The sequence below is a fragment of the Periplaneta americana genome, chromosome 16 (assembly GCF_040183065.1).
Source record: "Periplaneta americana isolate PAMFEO1 chromosome 16, P.americana_PAMFEO1_priV1, whole genome shotgun sequence".
Lineage (NCBI taxonomy): Eukaryota > Metazoa > Arthropoda > Insecta > Blattodea > Blattidae > Periplaneta > Periplaneta americana.
This window is the reverse complement of record NC_091132.1, coordinates 8,411,799-8,439,389: the sequence shown is the minus strand read 5'-3', so window position 1 is coordinate 8,439,389 and position 27,591 is coordinate 8,411,799. Positions and strand designations below refer to the sequence as shown.

Genomic DNA, 27,591 nt, shown 5'->3' with positions numbered 1-27,591 from the left:
ACGCAATCAAGAGGAGTGGAATAGGTACACAACATAAAATAATTGTATCATCAACACTCTGTCTATGTTGTAATTTTTTCAACTGCTAAAAATAATTTATTTTTATTACGTCAAACACTACACTGATACGTGTAATAGAATATAAACGTTATAAAGTATTATTGGCACATTTGGGTGGCCACACTGTTCGCAACCGCTGTAAGTGCAGAATTTTGTACTGCATAAAACTTCCTATATTGACAGATATGCACAAAAATATGTAATTAGTAATGCTGTTTCTATAATGACAATAGTGAGTGTCTTATAGTTTTGTCTGTTACATAAGTCACCAGTTTTAAATGTACCGCCAGAACCGCCAGAGATCGGATCTCTGTGCGAAGATTCTTGAACCAGTTGAAGCATCTCTTTCGATGAAGTGGGGATGTTGGTAGAGCTTACAATCAGCTGTTATATTAAAGTTCGACGATTGGTAAAAGTGACTTTAATAGTCTATAACCATTATATTTTCAACATTATTGTAGATAAATAATAGCATTTTACTGTAGAGAGAAATTACTTTATAAATTGCTAAGTAGGACGTCAAAATCTTCCAAAATGGGAGGATACGGCACGGCGGGCGTAATGCAATAAGCAGTGGAGGAGGAACAACAACCACTACTACCTTACACTGTTGTGAATGTTACGGGGTTAACTGCATTCACGGGTGTAATATTTAATGTGTTTCCTTTCCTTTTGGTTTGACATCGATATTTAATTAATTTCTGAGTGTCAGTTTATTTGAATTGTGACTCGCCTACATTTTCACCATGTCGGAAGAGGGAACAAATGGTTTAATTCAAGATCTAATTAAAAAATCTTTCATTGCTAGATCATTCTCAGAGAAACAACAGATAATTGAAAAAGGTAGACCACGTCCTTGCTTACCATCCCTAATTTGTAAACATAGGGAAGAGAAACGAGAGTATATAAAATATTTCCAACCCTCAGAATATGATAAAACTATTTGGTTAGCTGGTTGTGCAGTTGTACAGAGGGTGTACTGTTGGCCATGTTTATTGCTTGGTGCCGACAGAGAAAATGTGTGGACAAAGGAAGGTTACAATAACTTGAATATGCTTTCACATGCCATCACAATGCATGAAAAATCATTGTGTCACATTAGAGCAAGCCTAGAACTTTCATCATTCGGACGTACAAGGATAGATGTTACAGCAAATCAACAGTATAATGAAGCAGTGATGAAGAACAGAGAGATTTTGAAAAAGCTGATTGATTGCATTTGTTATTTAGCAAGACAAGATCTCCCATTTAAAGGATATACCGGTAATGACCCTCATGAATCCATACACGAGAGAAATTACATACAATTACTACATCATCTTTGTGAATATGATACTATGTTGGTTAGTCAACTGAAAGAAAACGCCGTTTTTCGTGAAAAGTCACTTTTAATTCTAGATGAATTGATAGAATGCATTTCAAATGCACTTAGAAATGCTATCAAAAAGGAAGTCTCTGGGTCTGAATTTGTTTCTATTCTGCTAGATGAGACAACAGACGTTATAAATAAGTCTCAGCTGTCTACAAGCCTTAGGTATGTAAATGATATAGGGGAACTTCAAGAAAGGTTTATTCATTTCTCTGATGTAAGTGCAAATCGAACTGTCGAAGCACTATATGACCACATTGTTAATATTGTGAAGGACTTCGGTTTGGAGACAAAATTGATTGGTCAGACATATGATGGAGCACTAGTTGCAACAGGTCAAATAAATTGCCTACAGAAACGACTACAGGAAATGTATCCCCTAGCCACATTTACACATTGTTACCGTCATGTTTCAGATTTAATTCTGCAGCAATCCGTTTGTGCCATTAGCGAATGCCGTATATTTTTTAAAACACTTTCTGGGGTTTCTTTGTTTTTCTCATCACCATCAAGAACTCATGCACTTAAACAGTTTCTAGAGAAAAAGATGACTAGAACTGCACCTTGGCGTACTCAATGGAACTTCAATTCAGCAATTATTAACACTGTGCAAGAAGTGAGACATGAGTTAATAATGTTCTTTGGAGATATTATCGCACATTGCGAAGATTGGGATTCAGTATCTATATCACAGGCTCTTGGTTTCATTTCGTTTCTGAGTAACTTCAAAACTATTTTTCTTCTTGAAGTCTTTTCAAGTATGATTTGTCAATCAGACTTACTTTTGAATGTAATGCAAAAGGAAACTTTTGATACAGTATTTCATGAAAGAGATATTGCACGATTTAAAGAGCAGCTTTTAAAACAGAGAAGCAATTTTGAACCACTTTGGAGGAAATTAACTCTAAATATGACAAATGAACCTCCTGTAAAGAGGTTACGTAGAAATGAAGATGCAGAATTCAGATGGCTCTATTATAGAATCATAGACACTGTATCTAATCAGATATCAGAAAGACTTCGTACATGTACTAAATTTGAATTCGTGGAACTTCTGAATGAGAAACAGTTCCAGTCTTACAAATCTTTTTTTCCTGAAATGTTGCTATATAATCTTAGCAATGGCCCATATTGCAACTTGTTTGACTTTGTGAAGCTAAAGAACGAACTTATAACTCTCTATTCTTCTTCTGAATTTGAAAATAGACCTGTGCATCAACTGGTGTCATATATGTATGCCAACAATATTCACAACATCCTGAGTGAAACTTACAAACTGGCTTCATTGATCCTGTTAGTACGCTATACAATTGCATCAGTGAAACAATCATCAGCTTTAAGAAGAGTTAATCATTATTGTAGAGCAGTCCAATCGCAAGAGAAGTTACGTGGACTGGGGATATTATCCATAGAAAAGGAACTACTTTCAAAGATGAAATCATTGCCATCATTTTATGATGATGTTATAAGAGAATTTACCACCAAAAACAGGAGACCCGAATTCGAATTGAAATAAATTGTAAACTAAATATGGATGGCTTTTTAGACTTAGAATTGCTTCTGTACATGTTAATATTATTTTGAATGTGATGTAAGTGAAACTCAAGGCTATTCATTGATTTGGAGATAAAGTCGCTGTAGTCAGGGACACTGCTGGCTGGGGAAGAAGTCGCTAAACAGGTAGAACAAGGAAAAGGGTACATCAACCAAAACCAACAATTTTCATTCTGCCTTTATAAGCCATCTTAACTCATAAGTAGGTATCGTAAAATGTGTCATGATTAAAAACATTGTTTGCTAAAAATGGTTTTGAATTTAATTGCAATTTAAAAGGAATTCTCATTCAGTCTACCTCAGCAATGTCACCTTTTAAACTTATTTTTCACTTAAACTCGTCTTTCTATGTTGGAAGAATTATTGTACATAAATGGACATTACTATAGTAAGTAAAAGCTGTCGGTAATTGAATACCTAGACAGTAGGCCTATATTTTTATTAATTTTTTTAATGTGAAGTATTTGCTTCTACTTCTGAGCCAGTATGAATATCTGGTTATCTGCAATAGAATACTTTTTATGGTGAGTAGTCTAATATTATAGTGGATTGTTTTTCTATCATTGTTTACTTGATTTTAGAAATATGCTGGTAGGCCTAGTACAGACATGTTAGTTGACAAGTTCCTATTATAAAAAGAAAAACAGCGACATATTGACCAGTGAGAGGATTGAAGTTGAAGAAAAGCGCCTAGTTTCCTTCAGTCCATGTATATTTCTCACCAAGAAGTGCTGTAAATTGTGAATTACAGTATGAATTCATTACCCATGTTAATAATATTGTGAAATACTTGCTTTGTCTTCAGAATGTAAATTGCTCATCCAGGTTAGAAGTTATTATCCTACAGAGTGTAACTTAATATGTAGGATCCATTTCGAGGATGAATTCATGAATGGAAAACAATTTTTTCAGTGAGGGGGAGAGGTGCACCTTGGTGCACTGTGGAGGCAGTCTACATTGCACCAGTGTGATGATTATAATGATTAATGCAGCAATAATGGAATGATGGTAAGGGAAACTGGAGTGTCCCACTAAACTTACCACCTAACATCATCTTTGTCCACCACAATTTTCAGTTAGACTCACCAGAATTCAAATCCTGGTTACCAAGTTCTTTAAAACTTTAATCAAGTATTTTGGATAATAATATACTCGTATAATCTCGTGTAAGAAAATCGTACTTCAACACTCTTACATGAGCTGCCAGGTAATTTACACTTTGGCATCTTTCAGCTTCTAGGTTGGTGGATGAAGTACTGCATTGTTTAAATTCGAAATTACATATTGCAGGTATATTTTAAGATTCAGCTAATATATTTGACTGTGTAGGTCAGCGGTCATCAGCACAGTGTGCCCTCTGACTAGTGTCTCTTATCCATAGATAAGACATTGCACTGGCGTGCATCCATGGTTGCTGGCGGGTATTCTTTCTACCTCTTCCCTCTGCACTACGGAGCATATTATGATGCACTCATTACACTTTACCCATTTCAGCGAGTGCTGATGACCACTGGTGTAGGTCATACTGTACTGATAAACTAAAGTTTATGGCATTAAAAATGAGGCCATAGTTTGGTTTAAATATTAAGTCCAGGTAATGTTATTTCCAGATGATACGAGGGGGATCCAGGAAATAACGACCGTTCGCGCATACCCGCCGCGCAGCTGACTCCCCTTCCTTGTTTGAAGGTCAACTGGCTTCCTTAACATGTGTTCTCATAATGTTGTGAGTACTGGTTGCAACAAGTCGCCATTGTGCATTTTGTGTTACTTCAAAATGAACGACGTGATTGATAATCCCGCCGACTGTGAGGTGAGGAGTGTGATTCGATTTTTGAATGCTCGACATTTGAAACCTGCAGAAATTTACCGGCAATTGAAAGAAGTGTATGGTGATACTGTAATGAATGAAAGAAATGTGAGAAAATGGTGCGAAATGTTCAACAATGGGCGAACAAATGTCCACGATGAAATTCGACCCGGACACCCATCACTCATCACAGAAGACCTGAAGACTAAAGTGAACGACAGAATCTTGCAAGGCGCACATCACTTGATGAATTGCATATTGCCTTTCCTGACATTTCTCGTTCTTTGCTTGGTGAAATTGTGTCGCAACATTTTGGCTACCACAAAATCTGTGCACGATGGGTTCCACGGCAACTGAGTGACCAACACAAAACTCAGAGAATGGCCTCAGCATTGACATTCTTGATGCGATATCACACAGATGGAGACGCCTTTCTTGATCAAATTGTGACTGGTGATGAGACCTGGGTGTCTCACAACACCCCAGAGACCAAGCGCCAATCACGTCAGTGGCATCATCCCTCATCACCCAAGAAACCGAGAAAATTCAAACAGACTCTCTCAACACAAAAAGTCATGGCTACTGTCTTTTGGGATCGTTTTGGAAGTGATGAAGAGTTGAAGAAGACAGTGAAGACCTGGCTTACTGAACTGGCGGCAGAGGAGTATAACACGGGAATTCTAAAGCTAGTGAAGAGATACGACAAATGTTTAAATGTAGGTGGTGATTATGTCAGTGGCGTATACTGGTTTAAGGGTCTGGGCTACCACTGACCCTATTATTACACAAAATATATTTTTAAAACCCTATAATAAAATTCCTTACCTATTTATATGTGAATTCCAGACGTTTTGATTGGGACGAAAATACTTTGATGACTTCGTCATTGAAATTACAGTTGGGCCGCTTGCGAAGTTTCTGTAGAAATGACTTTTCAATTGACATCAGTGCCAAGCCGGATAAACGTTCTTGTGTATGAGTTGATCTACAGAAGGATTTTATTCTCTTCAACGCAGAAAATGTTCTTTCTACCGATGCTGACGTAGCTGGTATTGTCACAATTAATGTTGCCAATTTAAGGACTTCAGGAATAACTTGGTTCAGCTGGTTTTCATATATGGCAGATAATATTTCATGGATAGGTTTGTTCGAAAAATCAAAGACTTCTGCTGAATATATTAAACTTAATTCATTTTTGAAACGTACTTGATCAAAGTGACTATTATAGGACTGAAATAATTTGTTTAGTGCCTCATTCGGGAAGTTTTCTCTATAAGCAGAAAATTTTTGAGAATCTAGAAGATGTGTGAACTGAAGCTTTCCATAATCAGAAAATCTGTCAGTAATTTCCATGTGCATACGATCTAGTATGCTGTAGTACAGCTGCCTGTATTTCAATTCATCATCTCCTTTTCTTCGCTTTAATGGTGGTTCCATTGTATTGTCTGAAGAATTTTCATTTTCCATATTACTCCATATGGATGGAAACCCACTACGTCTGAACTCGGATATAGTATGTTTTAACTTTGATACCTCTTGCAAGCAGTATGCTATGTCTAGACTTTTTGTCTGAAGAATATTGTAGAGCACATCTGTATGTGCGAACACTCTAGCATAGACTTCAAGAAGAAATATATTCTGAAACTGTGTGAAAAAATACAAATATCCTTGAGCCTGCACAATTACATCATCATCCCAGTTTTCTTCAGAGTCATTACAAATGATATTTTCAAAGAAAGCAGTCAGTTGTTCTCTGTATTCCTTTACTGTATTTACAAGCCGAGATGTAAAATTCCATCTAGTTGGTGCTACTTTTGGGAGTTTCTTTTTCAAAAATTCCTTGAGTTTTTCTGATCTTTTAGGAGATGATGAGAAAAATGCAGCTAAACCCGACAGTGTTTTGAAAAAAATGCGGCATTCTGGAATGGATAAAGTAGTTTGTTGCAAAGCTAAATTGAGAACATGGCTGTAACAATGGACAAATAGTGCTTGAGGATACTTTTCTTGAACTTTTGTTTTTAAGCCATTAATATTTCCCGCCATAACTAAAGCACCATCGTATGTCTGTGCAATTAACTTATTGCCGACATTGTATTCTGCTAATACACCTTCCACATGCTGAAACAAAGCAGCAGCAGTTTTGCACGAACTGACATTTGTGAATCCTATAAACCATTCTTGAACATTGGCAGTACTGTCGACGTATCTTAAAACAGTGGACAATTGACTCTGATTAGAGCAGTAACTTGTTTCATCAACAACAATGGCCACAAAAGGTGCTTCTTCTATTTCAGATTTTATGTTCTTTATCATAACTCCACTTATAGCAAATATTAAGTCATTCTGAATTGCAGGAGAAGTACCACGGAATACTGTTGAACTCTCAAGGTGATTGGCCAGTAAATGGTCAAATTCACTTAAGGAACTTAAATATTCAATATAATTTCCTCTATTGTCTGATTCCACTCTCTCATTATGACCCCGAAAAGCCAATTCTTGTTTTCCTAGAAAGCAGACTGTGTTAATAAGACGCAGTAAAATTTCCCGATTTTTTTTCACAAGAGCATTGTGTTGGTTGATGTGTAGAACTTTTTGCTTATCTAGCTGTAAATCAATTCTTGTCTTCCCAAAGTTTGCAAAGTTCATGCTACTATAAATATGAGCTTTTGATTTGTCGTGTTTTAGGACTGCCGTTCGAAGGGAGTTCATATTAGAAAACCCCTCTTTTGACCACACATTAGTTTCGCGGCTAAATAACAAACATGGCCAGCAAAATAGTTTAGACAGTTTAGAACTACCACACAACCAATTCCACTTACCATATGATGTTGAAGTGAAATGGCGTGTGTACTCACACTGTTTTTCTTTTACATCCATGGACAAATTTAACTCAGGAGTTGGTCTTTTCATTTTCACAATTTCAACTTTCTCGTTGTATGTACGACGGTTAAAAGGCACTTTTAATAAACCTTCTATTACACAGTCATTTTCAACACAAACCTCTCCAGAAACTTGTTCTGCCATATTTTTCACAATATCACTTAATTGGGAAATTAAAAACTTAATAATTCACAATTAATATAACTCTTAGACACTCAAACAAATCACAAATTTAAAATACTGCACTGCAAGAACACAATCACACTAATGAGCTAGCGTACTAAGCATATTGTTGCTTCGCGCCTTCCAAGAAACCGATCACGAGAGCGGCAACTCATCCACCTACAGTGCACGATAGAAACTGAAGGGAGCGGGGGGACGGGGAGTTGTGCGACGTGAGCGGAACTGTCACAGGCTACCCTTCGTAGCAGCGGTTTCTCCAGCGATGCCGCCTTGACAACTTGTTTCTTTTCGAGAGCAGAGAGCGCATATAAATCTAACAATTACTTAATTTTAATTACTGTGGTAAAACTAATACGGTAATACAAAATTATTACATTATGTTATATTATAAACTTTTTCTTTTGTAGCCGGTAGCCCTGGTAGTCCGCAAAATACGCCCCTGGATTATGTAGAGAAGTAAAGGAAGCTTCAGTTATGTAACAGACTTTGTTTTCTCAAATACATATTTTTTTTTTTTAATTATTACAACAAAACGGTCGTTATTTCCTGGATCCCCCTCGTACTTATGTACAGGTATGATTACGACAACTTCATAGTCACATTTAATGCAGTGTCAAAGTTAATGAATGATTGATTTAATGTAAATAAACTGGTACTTAAATTGATTGTAATAAAATTCACCTTTCCTTCAATATTAGATTAAATGGAATTGATATTAAAAAATCAATAGCACAAAGTTTCTTGGTTTGGCATTGAATAATCATTTGAACTAGAAAACATACATCTAGAATGTATTACTCCTAAATTGAGCTTTGCCTATTGTGCATTAAGATCCTTATCTCCTACTGGTGATATAAACACGCTTAAAATGACATAATTGGCATATTTTAATTCTATAATAAATTATGAATTAATATCCTGAGCTAAGTTATTGAAGCTAAACACATTTTTGTTGTACAAAAAGAGCATCTGAGAATAATCATTATGGGTGTGGATGAAAGGACATCCTGTAAAAACATATTCCAAAATTTAAAAGTCTTGACCTGACCTTCTGAGTACATTCTTTCTGTAACGATGTTTTATGTTAAAAATTAAGATACTTTTAGTACTAATCAAAACATTAATAATTTTAATACAAGATTATAATCAGATCTCCATCTACCCACTATTTGTTTCAGATCTTATAAAAGGAGGATGTTCAGTATTCATATTTTACAGTCTTCAGTGCTCCACTTAATTGTCATAAAATTTGAGGGCCAAGAGAAAAGGTTTAGAACATTTTTAACAAAATTGTTCCATATTCATTCCCTACTCAACTGATAAATTGTTTAAGCCTGTAAATTAAATTCTTGTTCTGGTTTACTTACTTTGTATTAATGATTATGTATTATATTAGGCCTATACATTTTTTGTATAATTTTTTACTTTTTTTTTCATGTCTCAAAGCTATAATGTTGATGGTAAATCCCGAAAAGACAAAGTATATGATTATGTCTCGTGACCAGAATATTGTACGAAATGAAATATAAAAATTGGAAATTTATCCTTCAAAGAGGTGGAAAACTTCAAATGTTTTGGTGCAACAGTAACAAATATAAATGGCACTCGGGAGGAAATTAAATACATAATAAATATGGGAAATGCCTGTTATTTGGTTGAGAAGCTTTTGTCATCTAGTCTGCTTTCAAAAAATCTGAAAGTTAGAATTTATAAAACAGTTATATTACCGGTTGTTCTGTATGGTTGTGAAACTTGGACTCTCACTTTGAGAGAGGAACAGAGATTAAGGGTGTTTGAGAATAAGGTTCTTATGAAAATATTTGGGACTAGGAGAGATGAAGTTACAGGAGAATGGAGACAGTTACATAACGCAGAACTGCATCCATTGTATTCTTCACCTGACATAATTAGGAACATTAAATCCAGATGTTTGAGATGGGCAGGACATGTAGCACGTATGGGCGAATCCAGAAATGCATATGAAATGTTCATTGGGAGACCGGAGGGAAAAAGACCTTTAGGGAGGCCGAGACATAGATGGGAGAATAATATTAAAATGGATTTGAGGGCGGTGGATATGATGGTAGAGACTGGATTAATCTTGCTCAGGATAGGGACCGATGGCGAGCTTATGTGAGGGCGGCAATGAACCTCCGGGTTCCTAAAAGTCATAAGTAAGTAAGTAATAAAAACAGTGGTTCAATGTCTTGTTGAATCATTTGGCTTCAGAACAATATTCTATCAATTCGGTTCTGATACTTCAAGAACTGATATATGCTGTAGTCTACACTAATTTACAAAATATTGAAACACATGAAATTATTACATATTACACCCAAAAACTAACAATTACCGGTAAATCTACTGGAACAGTGTGAAATATATAAACACATACACTCTTAGATATCCTAATAAATAACACATAGGCATCCCCAACACATCCATATACCCTCATTCTTAGGAGACAGAAATCCAGAAGATACAAACATGAAGCAATAGTAAGACTGCTGATGATGAAGCAAACACTTTGAAATAGATGTACAACGTATTTAAGGTACATTACTTTCTTTGAATATGTTTAACAATATGAAGTTCTAAAGTTTTTATTATATTTTAAATACTGTATCTGATATACTGTGTATACCTATTAAGAAATCATATTTATCGCGATTTTTTGTTGACTAATTCTGATCCTGTGTAATCCTGAATTTTTTTTCTGTACTGGTAATGGTTTTTTCTTTTCTTTTTTCGTTGGCCTTTGTGTAGGCCTGCTTTGTCATCATGGCAGGTGCTTAATGAGGGAAGTAAAATAAATAAATAATATAATTATAAATATAGGCTATAATACGTAAAAATAGTAGGTTTACATAGAGGTGGTGATTAAACGTGTTAAGGCACCAGTTTTCTAGTAGCTAGATTTACCATTGTTTACATAATGAGCTTTTATGAAGGAGTCAGAATCAGAATTAAAGTTGAAGGTTTTGTTTGCCAAATTCACAGCCCTGGCAGGTCTATTTGTTAGAAAATTGGTCATCCAAAAAGTTTCCTGTTACTTGACTATAATGAGATGAAATATAATTATACATCTTGATTACACAACTTTTAACACTATATCACTTCGGAATATGTATTATATGTCTTTCTCATGTTAAATTTTACTGTACCTGGTTAACATGTTTCGGCCTGCTATTGGCCTTCTTCAGAACAAACACACCCCCAGAGGAAACAAAACAAAAGGCGCCAAGACCAGCAACAACCAGTTCTGAAGAGGGCCAATAGCAGGCCGAAACATGTTAACCAGGTACAGTAAAATTTAACACGAGAAAGACATATAATACAGATTCCGAAATATAATTACATGATCGTCAATTATTCCTGGCCAAATCTTTGTACTGAAATATTGTTGGTGCCATGGTTTAAGAATAGAACGCAGGATTTTCTTTAGCCTCAGTGGTCAGTCAAGTTTCTTAATGTATCCAGTAGGATGCTGATAACCTAGGGTCCACTGCAAATCACTATAGTCTTCAACTCTTCAATCATGAGTGTTACACTGTAGACAAATAGGAGAAGAAACCCAATGATGAATGTTAAGAAAACTGACTAGCCCATTGCTTGTGAATCCAACTTCATTGATGAACGATGTGAAATATAAAATGATGATCTCATTTTTACTACATCTGGCTTACATTTACAGGAATTAAATACAAAGGATTACTATAGTATGAAAGTTAATTTCAGTAAATCTTTCTGCTATCTGGATAGAGTTGTTGGTCTCGAAAAATTTTTCACACAGTTCATGTCATTTTGGACCATTTAAAATTGGCTGTAATTAACTTGGAATCAAAGTGACATAAGCAGTCATGAATTGATTGTTTGTTTTCAAGGGCTACATTCTCGATGCTGTATTATTTTATGGGGAATTTATTATTTAACAAAAATAATCTGCTGTCAGTGAGGGTGACCATAAAGATCCAGAATAAAAGCACTACAAAAAAATTTGAAGGACAAAAATGATTAAATACAGGAATTGTTAAGTAAAAATACAGAGAAATGCAATCATAATGGTCAAAATATAAATGGTAATGTAATATTTGGATTGAATCCTTAAGAATATTCAATAAACTTGTTTAGAATTCACACAGTGAGTTGATTCACCACATATATAGTTTCTTATTTTAGCATTTTATTATTTTATTGCACCTGTTATATAACTCATATAACACGATTTATTGCGAAAAGTCCAAAAATCAATATGTTCAACATTTACATACTATCTTTAACTACAACTGTTGTCTAGGCAACAAGTGTAAACAAGTAGTGTTTTTAATATGCAGTGCGGTTTATAATGATCGTTATGAATGAAACTGGAAACGAAGTTACATAGTTTATCTTTTCAATTAAATACTCGAAGAGAAATAATCGTAACTGTTGTTTTAATTGCAAAATGTGTAACTTTAATTTAAACTCTGTACTTATAGAAACTTTAAAGAAAGGATTTTAATTGTCATACAGTGTACATATCAAGGTAAACTGGCTAGAAATTAATTTTTGTGCAATGTTTTGTAGGATAGTTTACAAGGAAATAGAATAAATCTGTAAAAGTGCTGTAATATGAAGATAAATGTAACTATGGATAATAGCTACTGCTAAAGCTATTTCATTATACAACAGAAGATTTTTTGGGGTGATGTGTAAAGAGAGAAATTACGCAATACGAACTTGAGAACACTTTACATTGCAGTGCATTTCATTTTTCTTTTCCTGGTTCAAGAAACCAGTCATATACAGTAAAACCTCTTTGAAAGACCACTCCTATTGAGGACCACCCCTCTTAAAGTCCGATTTTTCTTAGAAACGATGTAAAAACTCATAAGACAAATGCATTTTTTGCTTTCATTTAGGGATCACTCTTCTCCCCAACAACCGAACAGCCATTGAATATTCATTTTTTAAATTTTTACCCCTTTTGAGAATTAAGGTGCAGTATTATAATTTTACAGTGCAGTAGTTTAATGCATTAAATAAATTCTGAAAATTTGATGAGTATTGTACTGTACTGCTTCCAAGGTTAAAATTAAATTTGACAACATTGATAATTGCAAATCAAGATTTCAGGTATAACTCCCTGTAAAGTTGATTTGAATAATTTCGAGGGAAAAATTGTTCCGGAGCCGGGTATCGAACCCGGGACCTTTGGTTTAACGTACCAATGCTCTACCACTGAGCTACCCGGGAACTCTAACCGACACCGATCCAATTTTTTCCCTCTATATCCACAGAACTCAAAGTGGGCTGACAACCGTCAAGCAACCAACTTCGAGTGCACACTAACTCCGTGTGACTTAAATTGTGGTTTTCTGTTAACGAACAGTGACGTGTATTATGCAAATCAAGATTTCAGGTATAACTCCCTGTAAAGTTGATTTGAATAATTTCCCTCGAAATTATTCATATCAACTTTACAGGGACGTGTATTATGCAAATCAAGATTTCAGGTATAACTCCCTGTAAAGTTGATTTGAATAATTTCCCTCGAAATTATTCATATCAACTTTACAGGGAGTTATACCTGAAATCTTGATTTGCATAATACACGTCACTGTTCGTTAGCAGAAAACCACAATTTAAGTCACACGGAGTTAGTGTGCACTCGAAGTTGGTTGCTTGACGGTTGTCAGCCCACTTTGAGTTCTGTGGATATAGAGGGGAAAAATTGGATCGGTGTCGGTTAGAGTTCCCGGGTAGCTCAGTGGTAGAGCGTTGGTATGTTAAACCAAAGGTCCCGGGTTCGATACCCGGCTCCGGAACAATTTTTCCCTCGAAATTATTCAACATTGATAATTATTCGTGCTGAATGTCTGATCCTTTAATCCTCTAAGAAATGTAGGAATTTCTAGCGAGAATGAGATTGTTGTTACGGGTTTTGACCACTGCACACACTCTTTAGGGTCTGACTATGGGTTACCTGTATTGTATTTCCTCCCTTGTTTAACACTTTCATTTCTTCTGGCATAGTGTAAAGTTGTTACGAGTAAAAACATGTTCAGTAAAATGAGAAGAGTATTATCATTGGAGCATCCAGTCAAAGTGATTCGCGAAAATAAAAATCGTTTATCTGAAAGAAAATTAGCGGAAAAATTTAAATGTGGTAAATCTCAAATTTTAATTACCGGTAAGTTTGAAAATCAGTGGAAAAAATTATAACTGAGTGAAATTCTATTGAAAGGGTGTGTGACTGGAAAATATATAAATGAACTTCTTGATAATTATGTTGAAGGATAGTTTACAGAATGCAATTAAAAAAAAAAAAAAAATGTACCAAAATGATGGAGAGTTCAATTTATGGTTTTCTAAAGTGGAAGTAATGAATTAGAGAATAAAATTGTAAAAAGTTTTGTACACAACTTATTATTAACACATTCCAAGTTCTTTTATTTTATATACGTACAGCAGTTAAACTCATTATTTATGTGAAGAAAGCATCCTCCTATTAAGCAACAAATTTTGCTTGGAACTATCAGTGGTCATTTAATACAGGTTTTGCTGTAATACAGTAGTAAATATAATATTTTATAGTAGAAAACTGTGTATGAGTTGACAGTTGACAATTTTTAAAATGAAAGCTTTGTCTTCTACTCGAAAAACTTTATATCTTTTCTATGTAATACAAGTTTTATAAAATGACAGCTACTTCTTGCAGATAGTTAACAAGGAGCAGTTTTTAACATGGAGCGTCAGTCTGGCGACACTCCATTAGAAGAAGTTCTGAAGAAAATTGTGACCAAACCTCCAGTAGCATTTGCCAGGTATTCTCTATCATCATCATCATCATCATCATCATCATCATCATCATCGTCGTCGTCGTCATCGTCATCATCATCACCACCACCACCACCACCACCACCACCACCACTACTGTCCGCCATCACTATCACTGATTGTAAGGATTGGTCTTGTTAGATTATGTCATCTTCTATGACATTAATGAATACAGTGTTTACTCTGGAAGAAAAAAATAGTACTGGTGCTTAGAACGGGTGGCCGGGTAGCTCAGTTGGTAGAGCAGCTGGCTACGGACTGGAAGGTCCGGGGTTCGATCCCAGGTGGTGACAGGATTTTTTCTCGTTGCCAAACTTTCAGAACGGCCCCGAGGTTCACTCAGCCTCCTATAAAATTGAGTACCAGGTCTTTCCCGGGGGTAAAAGGCGGCCAGAGCATGGTGTCGACCACACCACCTCATTCTAGTGCCGAGGTCATGGAAAGCATGGGGCTCTACCTCCATGCCTCCCAAGAGCCTTCATGGCATGTTACGGGGATACCTTTACCTTTACCTTTTACTGGTGCTTAGAACACTATGAACAAGTATAAGTGAGAGTTTTAATTTTTCGTTCTGTAATAGTTCTCCTTTGGAACAGAAGCTGAGAACTTTGCCAAGAGTTTCTGGCTCTTTGCCCATCCCAAGTGGCGACAAATGGTGGATTTTTGTGATCGTTCAGAAACAGCCTGCATTGTAACAGTGTTGCATGACATTTTAATGACGTTTGCCCAGTCAGATGAAGAGAAGCCCTTTTGTTACGAGAGTGAACGAAACCAAAATCTGTATAGTTTGTCATTCAAGTCACTTTCAAATTGAAATTTTCGTAAACAGAAAATTAATATTAGAAATGATTTGTTTACATATGAGTAATATTTAAATAATACACCATCTCATCCTAGTGCCGAGGTCAAGAAAGTATGGCACTCTATCTCCATATCTTTCAAGCGCCTTCATTGTGTATGCATGACATTCAGCAATGCTTCATGAAATTGATACTAAAACTTTGTGTTATACTAGTAGACTATATTGTAAACCTCTTCTGTATGTATTCAACTAGACATGACTATAAATTAAGACTTTATAGTAGTATTAAGTTTTTTGACTTGTTCCATATTCTAGCTGTGAAGCAATGTATGAATACCATGGAATGTTAATAAATACAATACATTACAATAGGATACATTTACCTTTTTTTACTTTTTAATTTAATGATATAGTTTATAAATGGAGTTACAACTGTTTTCTTTTTTATTATTATCAGGTTTTACAATGTCCTAGGACATCTTCCTGCACCTATTTTCAGAATTTTATAGCCTTTCTCCATTCTTCTCTATCTCCCTATGTCCCATTTTCTAATCCCCTTTCTCTCATTGTTCTAATTATTCCTTGTGTCCATGCCAATTTTGGTCCTCTCTCTGGATCCCTCAGCCAATGGGAACTGGGTATGTCACTCACTCTCCTTCCTACCACCACACACGAAGTGGACACGACAATAATATTCCCTAATTTCCTTTCACGTTTATCTGCCTGCCCACCACTCAGCTGACTGATTGCCACCAGGGCGAGGGAAGGGAAAATGCTATTTAGCTGCAGCACTGTTCTTTGGCTCTGTACATTACCACATGCTTTCCTAGAGACATCACAAGTTGCATCTTCTCTGCGACTATTTAAATAGAAGAGGGGAAGAATTTATAGTATGAAAATTAGATCTAATATGGTACCATTATCAACTAACTTTCGAGAAATTCTTATCAGTCATTAATAAAAATGAACACGAAAAATAATGTTTTTGTTTCCTGTTTTCTTTCAGGCCTAAAAATATAATACCATTCCATATACCTCACAAAAAAGTTTTAGCGAAGTATGAAGAGAAGGCGGAAATACCGGAACCCGTGGTACGTAACAGAGCTGGAATAAACAATTAATAGACCAATCTGTACAAGATGAGAGGAGTTAATGCATTTATTTGCTACGTTGTTGATGAATATTAGTATTAAAGGAGCAGTCCGCGATAAAATTAAGTTGGCTTTAATCAAACACGTTTTTCAATCTAAGTAGAATGTAATTTACCGCATGTCAATGCGAGGCATGGTTCTTGAGTTACTGACTCCGCACAAATACTTATGACGTCACAGCCACTGAACTGGTGTGATTGCGTAGTAGGCCGAGAACATCCCGAGTGCAGCGCTTTGTATTAAATAATGTTTTCGCGCCGTAATACACGTGAACAGAATTTCGAACTTAGTTGTGATTGAGTGAAGTTATATTTTGCTTTTCATTTAATCATAAAACAGCACATACAAACATTGTGGTTTTATGTAGGGCTATTTTCTTTTATATGAACGACTTTGAACTACAGTAGACTAAACAGAAAAAAATGTATCGTAATACAGTTTAAAATGCCGTGGTGTTGTGATTTTTCGTGTTCAGAGGGAAGAACAAAAGCAGAACGTGGAGAAGGGGTATCATTTCATGTATTTCCGAGCAAAGAAAAGTCACCGCAAATATTTAAAACATGGGCGAAGAAAATCAACAGAAAAGATTTTATACCATCGAAAACTGCTGTTGTGTGTTTTAATCATTTCCGTGAAATTAATTTTGAAGAATCGTGTCTATTAAAAAGACGTTTAATGAAAGACAATAGAACTTCTATGAAAATGAAGAAAACTGCTGTCCCTTATTTTTGAAAGGAGAATCTCCCCAAGACAGTTCTAATACTAAGCGCTCCTCTGCTTATAAATGAAAAAAGATCGTCGAAGAAGTAATAACAAGTTGCAGTGATGCACCTATAGCTGAAAATATTGACGTACAGTATGTGTAGTTCTCGATGAGGCTGAAAATTCACAGAAACTTAATATAAATAAAGCTGTGCAGTGTGAGCTAGGGTGCGAGACGCTAAGAAATGTGTGTGGTGAATCAGATGTGAGTGAGCCATAAACTAACTTAGACAGATCTTTTCAAATAGAAGAGGAAACTTCAAATTCTAATTCATCAGGTATAAGGTACAAATTGTTTGAAAATTTTTCAAAAACTTTACAACTATATTTCATCGGCAAGACAACATTTTATAAAATAATTTCAATATTCGTAGAACCAACAGTAGGTGTAGTTATTTTCACATTCGTGAAAAACTTATCAATTCCCTAAAGGATAAAAACGTGCGAATCGCGGTGATGACCAATTTGACTCACCTGGTTATAGTGCAAAATATGTGACTTACAGTGTAATGGACCTCGATTCAGATAATCTTATAGACTTCATAGTTCTGCAAAAAGGCCTAATTGTAGGCAATCTTGAAAAAGCAGCATGCGAAAAAGCTCTAGATCGCCTAAAAGAAAAAATGAACATTATCCTCTCTCTGTCGGACCGCAATAGAGGAATTAGGAAATTCATGAGGACCAAATATGAATGGTGGACCATCAATTTGACATTTGGCACATTGCGAAAAGCTTATCTAAAAACCTTAAAGCCACCGCAAAAAACATATGAGAAAATACAAATGTGGAAAGACTGCATCATAAATCACTCATGGTGGTTATGTGCTACATGTGAAGGTGATCCTGACTACTTAGAAGACAGATTCATTTCTGTATTAAATCATGTTTGTAATATACACGAACAGAGACATATAAAAAATGTGCACACATTCACCCATTCAATAGCGAGAGGGAATGGATCGAACCTGGACCCAACGATTACAATGCTCTGAAAAATGTTGTATGCAACCCTGCCCTTTAAAAGACTTAAAGCAGACTAATCAGTTTTGTCACACCAGCAAACTTGAATCATATCATAACGAGAGATTGGTTTACATTCCTAAGAGAAAACACTTTCCATATGATGGAATAGTAACAAGAACTATGATTGCGATAGTGGGCTATAATTACAACGTGAAAAGAGATGTAACTGGCTCCAGACTCCAGTACCCTAAAGCCACTAAACGATGGGTGGAAAACATACAGCAGGAAGGAAAACGCGTGGAGAGAAGATATACAGAGAAATGTGTTGGAAGTAGCTCGTGGTTATCAACTACTGCAATTCGATGATCCACATGTTTTAGAGTTCTCTCAAACATAGCCCCCGTGCCTAAACCGTGTGACTCAACAACTATGGTGCAATAGAATAATATAAACCATGTACTAATTTATTGCTGATGTGAGATAAACACGTATCTGTAGTCCCTTCATAACGAATATTTCACGTCTCACATACATTCACTCGCTCAGTGAAGACGTTGACTTAGGTTATAATTGATCAAAATATTAAACCTTTTCAGTTCGAACCCTTATCAGACCCAAGTCGTTCTAATCACAGAATGGAACAGAATGCATTGTACACGGGATTTAAAGTGGGATAGAGTTTGGGTAAGTTATTATTATTATTATTATTATTATTATTACTATTACAGTATATGCATGTGATAGGTCCTAAGTGAGTTAATAATAATTGACTGTAACATATGAATATGTATTTACTCGTTCTACACCACTGTATGTCAAACGGAACTACAATGCAGTCTTATGAAGCGATCAGTGGTTATGACGTCAGAGCTTGCAGTAAGACCTTTAATATTTCACAAACTAAAAGGCGTAGAGAGATGAGACAAACGCCGTTAATCTAAGGATTACTTAGGTAAACATCCTATAATATAATCAAAATTTCGAATTTTATCGTGGACTGCTCCTTTAATATATGGCATTTTGTGTAAAATTTTAATCAGTTTTTTTTAGTGAAACTACTGAAGTTAATTGAAATACCGTAACATTTCTAGGAGGTAATTCTTCTGTATTATATCTTCGGAAATTGTTCGACATTTGTATAGTTGCAACTAGCCAATTAGCCAATATGAGAAAGTTGTGATTTGAGGGAAGTCAGGCATAGAGAATTCCATCTCACTCTTCAGCAGGGAACTCAAAAATTAAAAATAAGGAAGAAGTTCTCACATCCTGATTCTTATATCTTCCAAAGCTTTGCGAAATATTGACACCACTAATTATTTTTTTGAAATTGAAAACTGTAAAATGAAGAAAAAGATGGGCCACCGGCATAGCTCAGTTGGCTAAGGCACTTGCCGATCCAGAGTTGCGCTCAGGTGCAGGTTCGATCCCTGCTTGGGCTGATTACCTGGTTGGGTTTTTTCCGAGATTTTTCCCAACCATAAAGCTAACGTGAGGTAATCTATGGCGAATCCTCGGCCTCATTTCGGCAAATACCATCTTGCTATCACCTCTTCCATCAATGCTAAAGAATCTAGTAGTTGATACAGCATCGTTAAATAACCAACTAAAAAGAAATGAAGAAAAAAAAAAGATTCCACTTAACGGATGAATACTTGCTTGCAGAGTTGAAAGTGACTCCTTGTAAATTTGTTGCAGTTTTTAATAATCAACTAAATAAATATCTATATTGAGTACAAATAACTATATTGGATACAAATAATTAATATTAGTACAAATAGAGTGGCTACATGCAGTAGCCTTTACTACATGGTTCTCTTCCGCAGAAGTAACTTCTTTTTCTTCCTGTTTGTACTCAACATAAAACCGTATACTTACCTCTGTGTGTATGCAGTGTCCTTATTTGTGATAATTTTTAGTCTTATTGGAAACAAAATCCAATAACGGACTTACCCTATACATTTTTGTAATCGATGAATTTTAATTCTCAGCCTGGCTTTAGTGAGAATCAAAGGAAGAGAAGAAAACTGTTCCTGAAAGAATCAAGAGAGGAATTGCTGACACAAATATCACCATCCTGTAAGTACTTAAAATTGTCATACACCATCTTTGAAGTTCTTTAACCTGTAGGCTAAGCATTGACATGTTTCAGTCTATTGATCGAAAGCTTTTGGAAGGAGTGTAGCTTGGACTTTTTCCATTGCTGGTGTTGACAACGCCATTTCAATCGATTTTATTGCAAACAAGCACAACAGAGTAAAGTAATTAGTTTCCAGTGGCAGGCAGGATTTTGATTGTAGACCCAATTGTGTGATGTACTATTTTCTAATTATTGCTTTGTTGCTTTGTTACAGCTAAGAAAGCTCAGAAAGCTGCAGTGAAAATAGTTGTCCTTGGCGACGAAGAAACGAGACATCATGGGGACATTTTGTTGAGGAGAGTAAAGAAGTCAGCATTACCAGATATTGTGGACCAGAAGGAAATAATTCAGCGCCTGAGGAGTAATAAGGATCTTGGATTCTTCTACATGATTTATGCTGTTTCTCGAGCTTCAGAATTTTATACACCTTACTGCCTTACGTATGTTAAAAATCAGTATCACAGTATTTTTTTTTTTAAGACTTTTACTTTCACGTGCCCATTTCTCCATTCCTTTCATTTCCCTCTCTCTTACGTATTTAACAAGTTAAGTTATATCATTAGTGATTTACAAGTTTTAAAAGTATGTAAATTAAAAATAAATATTTTTTTGTTTCTTGTTTTTTATTTTATTTATTTAGATATTTCCTTTTTATATAGTGACTGTTCTTCGGCTACACCAAAATAAAAAAATAAGGAACTTGGAAAAACGAGAATGAATTCCAAAAAAAAGGAAAAAATTCCAAAATTACCAAAACCTCCCTTTATTACCATTATCTCTTAGATAAGAATTAACAGGAAAAACATTCAACAACAAGAATATTCTCTTTAATTACAGTCTCTATCTTAAAAGGGAATTAACCAAAAACTTCAATCATCAGTTACAACATCTCCCTACATTATAATGTCTCTCAATATAGACTCACAACAAACCTTCAGGGAAAAGAACAAATAACCAAAACTATTTCATTGAACAGCAACCCCTTTTACATAACTTTAAAGAAACTCCTAAGCCATTCCTGTCTCATATCTCACAGCCACAGCCTGTAGTTCCCAGTGTATACTTATCAGATAGGATCGTCAATTTAAGTTGCCTGATCCTTCCAGCTGAGCTAATTCTGCCTTCTTCATCGTCCGTCTCGAGCCAGTCAAGCACTGCCTTCACGTTTGAATCACGATCACTATCCTATCCCCCTCCCCTCGAACATTCAGATAGGAGGTGGAGGTGGATTGACGCATGTGCATGACAGTAACTAAAGTTTTTGATACACCGGGAACGATGTTACAAAATATGTATAGAGGACACAATGACTAATTTTTTCATCCTGTCGGATAACAATAAAAGACGAGCATACCGTAACAATATGCATATCCATACCTATGAAATCTGCAGCTTTAAGGAGCAGGAACTATGAAACACGTTTTTTTGTACCTGTATGATTTGAATGTCCAGAAAGGTCTAGGAAATTAAGATCAAAATATTAATTAAAATTTTTGTACAAACCGGGGGTCATAATGGGGGGAGGGATAATAATAATAAAAAATCAAGATAATGACACAAAACGAGTTAACTTCATCATCCTGTATTACAAATGTATATTCTAAGATTGAAATGAGAGCTTATGAACCACGTAACAAATCTAAGTGAGGAAATTTTGGAAACATTTCATTGAGAATTTTTAAAAATTATCAATCACTTTAATATCTTTCTTTAAACATTTCAAAAACTTGTATTTCACACAAGATATAAAAATTTCCTACTTGTAATTATTCATTAAGTTATGTTGCACATATCTTGCAAATGTGAAGTCAGGTACTTTAATAGTGCCAGAGTTATTGTATTTTGAAGATTGAAAAATGAGAAAATATTGTTCTGCAGAAATGAGAGGAGAAGTTTCCGCAGTTAAATGTTCCAAGAACATACAAGAATACTTAAAAATAATGAGATCTGCTGTTTGTTGATTAAAAAAATATTGTCATATTGGTAAAATTAACTAAACAAATTCTTGCTGAGAGGGGAGATAAAAGAAGAGATAGATGGAGCAAGAGAGGGATATGGGAGAGAGGGAGAATCGTCTTGTCAGAAGGTGCTGCATGTTGAAACCTCCATCTGAAGGCACGCTTAACTCTCATTACACTCCATGTGCTATGGAATTCCAGTACACACCAACTATGCTCCTGTGGATTCGCCATAACTCTGTAAATGCTGCAGAATTCACACTGAGTTGAAATGTAAACATTCACACCATTTGTAAAACAATTTGCTTCTATCCAGCAATGCCATAATGACAAGCGAAAGAGCAAGAACAGCATTTTTTTTCTTATGGTGCCATCTATTGTCTTCCGTCAACAATTACAATTACACATCCCTTGACTTAGACCTAGAAAAGGCTTTTTGGATTGGAATAGACTTAAGGAGATCCTAAAGAAAATAGGTATGGATTGGAAAGAGAGAAGACTGTTCAGTAATCTTTATATGAAACAACGAGTTAAAGTCAGGATAGGAGAAGAAATGTCAGAAGGAAGTGAAATTGGGAGAGAAGTACGTCAAGAATGTCCTTTATCACCTACCCTGTTCAACATCTACTTGAAGGATTTAGTAAATAACTGTTTTCAGAACATGGGAGGAGTGATAGTAGGAGGAAGAAGAATAAAATGCATAAGATTTGCTGATATGGCGTTGTTAGCAGAAGACGAAATGATACTGAAGGATATACTACTGGAGCTAAATGACAGCTGTGAGCAGTATTGGATGAAGATAAATGCAAGTAAGACGAAGAGCATGGTCATATGAAGGAAAATACTGAAGATAAACTTGCGAATTCTAAATGAGGCAGTAGAGCAAGTGGACAGCTTCAGATACTTGGGATGTTGGCTGGTATAAGCAGTAATATGAGCTGCTGCCAGAAAGTCAAAAGGAGGATAGCAATGGCCAAGGAAGCTTTTAATAGAAAAACGAGCATTTTCTGAGGACCTCTGGAAAAAGAACTAAGGAAGAGACTAGTGAAGTGCTTTGTATGGAATGTGGTATGGGCAGAAACATGGACATTACGACGAAGTAAAGAGAAGAGACTAGAAGCAATTGAAATGTGGATATGGAGAAGAAAGGAGCATGTGAAGTGGATAGACAATAAGAAATGAAGCTGTGTTGGAAAGAGTGGGTGAAGAAAGAATGATGCTGAAACTGATCAGGAAGAGGAAAAGGAATTGATTGGGTCACTGGCTAAGAAGAAACTGCCTACTGAAGGATCACTGGAAGGAATGTTGAACGGGAGAAGAGTTTGGGGTAGAAGAAGATATTAGATCATAGATGACATTAAGATATATGGATCATATGAGGAAACGAAGAGGAAGGCAGAAAATAGGAAAGATTGGAGAGAGCTGGGTTTGCAGTGAAAGACCTGCCCTTGGATAGAACACTAAATGAATGAATGAATCCCTTGAAATCCTTTGAGCCGTTCTTTCTAAATGACACAACAAGTATGAATTACGTAATACACATAGTTACAAAATTGTAGCAGTTTATAAGCACGATATGTTTCTGTAGATACATTGTACATTTTTTTTTTAAAGTAGGGGCAGGGAAGGTGTTATATGTGATGGGGTCTTATTTGCGGTAAATATAATACTAGTATAACTTATCTTCTGATTTTCATGTAGGCCTATTATTTGAATATGCAAATTAGAGAGTAGTAAAAATCAGGGTGAATGTTAGAGCAGATGATAAAAATGGCTGTCCTTTGTAATTATGTATGACTTGTCATATATGCTTATTGTTCTGATTTCTCATTATTTAATTTTGTAGAGAATCTGCAGATCTAGTGTATTTACTTAGTTAATTGTTTATTTTTGGATACTTGATCGTATAATGCTATGAGTGAACACTTAAAACCGTTATGTTATATTATCGGTATTTATTCTAATGGTTTATATATTCATATAATTGGTTAACATAAGCGATTTTTATTTTTAGTATCATAATTGAAGAGACATTTATTACATTAGGAACTTTTTTTTCAGTATTGTGGGCTATGATGATATAGATAAGAGCAACTTTTTGACTATCAGTGGTAATGGAGTGACGCAGTACTATCCAGGTGACATGGTATTTACACCTCTTGACGTGTGGGAGAGAGAGTATGACTATTATTGCAAATTAATCAAGGTATGTGATGCACACTTCCTGGTTCTGATTTACCTTCTTTCCTTTTTTCTTCCTTTCTCTCTTTCTTTTTTAATTCTTTCTTTCTTCCTGTCTGTCCTGAGAAGCATGCACTGACTGATGTAAGAAAAATGTCTAAAATGGTCTGAATACAAATCACAACATTCAATGGAATCTAATTCACTGTTTTGTTCATTACCATATAAATAAAATAATTATGATATGAGATTTTAAACTGTCACAGTTATTGGGGTGTGGAAAAGAATTTTCCAGATAGAATAGATGGCTTTTAATGTATTGAGTAATGCAACTATGATAATGACGTTGATGTCTGTAAATTGTTCTGAAAAGTAAGAGGTATTAAATGTCATTACATAATTAAAAACACAAGTGCATGCATACAATCATAAACACTCACAAGAAAATCTTAGGAAATTTTAATAGTTTTTAAAGTTACACTCTTCTTATATTTAATTGTGAATTATTTTATGAACTGACGACAGTTTTTGAATGTTCTTACATACCTGATCAGTGGGTGTAATTATCTTATTTTTAACGATAGCAACAGTTTTTATAGGTTATGTCCTTATTAAATATAGCTATTCTACTTGCATCAGGAGTTACTGTAACATGATCCCACTGTGGTCTCCAGCCGTAATAGTTCATCTACTATTTCTACTTCAAACAGGACCAAATAATTGTACTGGATTAAATAGAAATATTGATAAAATCCCATTTCATCTGTGTAGTGTATTTGGAGATTGCCTTTGGCAAAAGATCCTGAGAAAGTCTACCTTCAACGTGTCAAAAGTATAATGTAGTGAACTGTTTGTATTAAAGTTTTCATCTTGTTTCACTCTTTAATTTCATTAACAACTGCAGTGGGTGTCCACAGTGTCCAGGACACCAGTTTTGTTGAACCTTCATGAGCTTAATTTTCATACATTGAAAAACAGTTTCCAGTCGAAAATCCGGTTGAATGGGCCATAATTTTCGAGATATTAGTGCTTGAATTTTATTATAGCTCTCATAAGACTAAAGTAAGAAGTTGTTTCCAAGAGTGGTCCTGTGGTGTAATGTTAAGGTGCTGTAGGGGTTACTTCTCGCCATAGTTTTAATTTTTTTTAAAATTATTTTCTATTTTTGAATATCATTTTTGTGCTGTATTTTTTATACTGGAGTGTTGGCAAGGCGAGCAGTGTGTGTCTTTGGCCATGGCACACAGAGGTCTAGATCGAGAAAATAGCGAACAAAAATTAATTTTAGAACTCTGTAGAAATAAGTTTAAAATCATGTGATACTAATCCTAGAATGTCAGTCCTTCATACATTCGCAGAATTTGAATAGTTATCTACATTTTTAGTATTATTTATTACTGTCAGAATTTACACTACGTGTCTTCATTTCAGACATTTGAAACTGCAACTTTGGTTTGTTCTATCCACGAATTTGAGGTTTATCTGTGAGAAATAGAGCTTGTGCATGTTTCTATTTAAAGTTATCATAATTTCGGGTACCCAATATCTAACATTTTATGTACAAAAATCATTTATAATTATACTGTAAGCGGCTTTCTCATTTTCTTTGCCTTATTATAGACCTTTTTGCTGCAAAGCCTTGTCCAGGGTGCACCACGTGGAGGTAGGTCTATGTCGCTCGGACTCAAAAGCAGCCATTTTGTCCATAAATAAAACTGATCACCCCTACACAGAACAAATCAATAATTGTCAAAAAATACTTGCAACTTTAAAAGAACGTGGCAAAACGTGTTACAGTGGATCCCAGGACATTGTAATCTACATGGGAATGAACAGGCTGACACATTAGCTAAGAAGGGTGCCAATCTCAAAATAAACCCACGGAAACCTTTGTCATTTAACTCAGTAAAACAATATATCAAGCAACTACAAAAAAATAATCACCAACAAGAACTGGACATAAACATTTCGCAACAACGTAGGAAATTACTGAAGGATATACCTGCTGAACCCAGAAGACTGGCAGTTGCAAGCTTTCGTCTTAACACTGAACGTGACATCCTGGGTAAACACCTCAATCGTCTTGGCATCCTTCCATCAGCATCCTGCATTTTGTGCCATCAACAGGAAGACATGGATAGACAACATCTTGCAAAATGCCCTGCTCTGAAATCCTCCAAGGAAGTCGACCGCTACTGGGAAGCCAGAGCCCGAATGTTTTTAATTACTTAATCCGTAGTTTTGTTCACCACTTTCTTGTTTTTCGCTCAGTCAATGATAGTAAATATCATGTACTAGCCATTAGTCAAATAAATAAATAAATACTGTAAGCAGTAATAATTTTTACATTTCTTGTCTTATAAAAATAAGATCAAAAACATGTGATTTTTTTTGTATATGTTGAAGAAAGATTGTAGATCGCAATCCCAAAGGTTTATCTGCCTATGTCTGCCACTTTTCGAGTTACAGAGATAAACAGATGCCCAAGTAATGGGTCCTTGTTGCTATGTGCTCCCTTTATCACAGCTCGATTCATAATATTACCATGTTATGTTTAAAGAGTCTGTGACCGAAAGATTTTAAACATCTGATTTCTTTTAAACAGATAGTTGCGTGTGAATAGAACTATGTAGGCCTACAGTCCATATCATTGGTAGTGTTGTGTCGAGAGGCACTGGAATAAAAATAGAAAATATTGTAAATTGTCACGTATTGACACTAATTCTGATCTTTTTCGAAGACTACTTTTAAACTCACATTCTGTCATCTTAACAGAAATTTTTACTATGCATAAATCAAAACAACTGCCATTAGCAATTCGTGAACTCCTGCTAGTCAGTGATAAAGAGGACGATAGTAGCAGTGACAGTGACAGTGACAGTTTTATGATTCGTGAACAATATCCTGCTACACTTTTATCAGCAAAGGGCAGAAATACGTTCGGCAGTTTGGAAATGTTAGA

At 35.3% G+C, this 27,591-nt stretch overlaps 1 protein-coding gene and 1 non-coding gene across 10 annotated transcripts in view; both read left to right on the top strand.

Annotated features, from left to right (window-relative positions):
- The first annotated feature begins 409 nt into the window (after positions 1–409).
- Dhc16F (Dynein heavy chain at 16F) overlaps positions 410–27,591 on the top strand; it is a 166,846-nt gene continuing 139,664 nt past the window's right edge. For 2 of the 9 annotated variants that reach the window (XM_069812844.1, XM_069812838.1), the window contains exons 1-6: positions 414–3,991; positions 14,557–14,662; positions 16,484–16,568; positions 20,342–20,429; positions 20,705–20,930; positions 24,510–24,654. In XM_069812844.1, coding sequence (XP_069668945.1) covers positions 14,583–14,662; positions 16,484–16,568; positions 20,342–20,429; positions 20,705–20,930; positions 24,510–24,654 — 624 coding nt within the window. In that variant the 5' untranslated portion in view covers positions 414–3,991; positions 14,557–14,582. Of the gene's footprint in view, positions 3,992–4,583; positions 10,411–14,556; positions 14,663–16,483; positions 16,569–20,341; positions 20,430–20,704; positions 20,931–24,509; positions 24,655–27,591 lie in introns of those variants that run through there. The other 7 variants (XM_069812840.1, XM_069812842.1, XM_069812839.1 and 4 more) reach the window with 7 other exon arrangements.
- TRNAN-GUU (transfer RNA asparagine (anticodon GUU)) lies at positions 13,592–13,663 on the top strand. Its single transcript has one exon. It is a non-coding gene; the product is annotated as a tRNA-Asn (tRNA).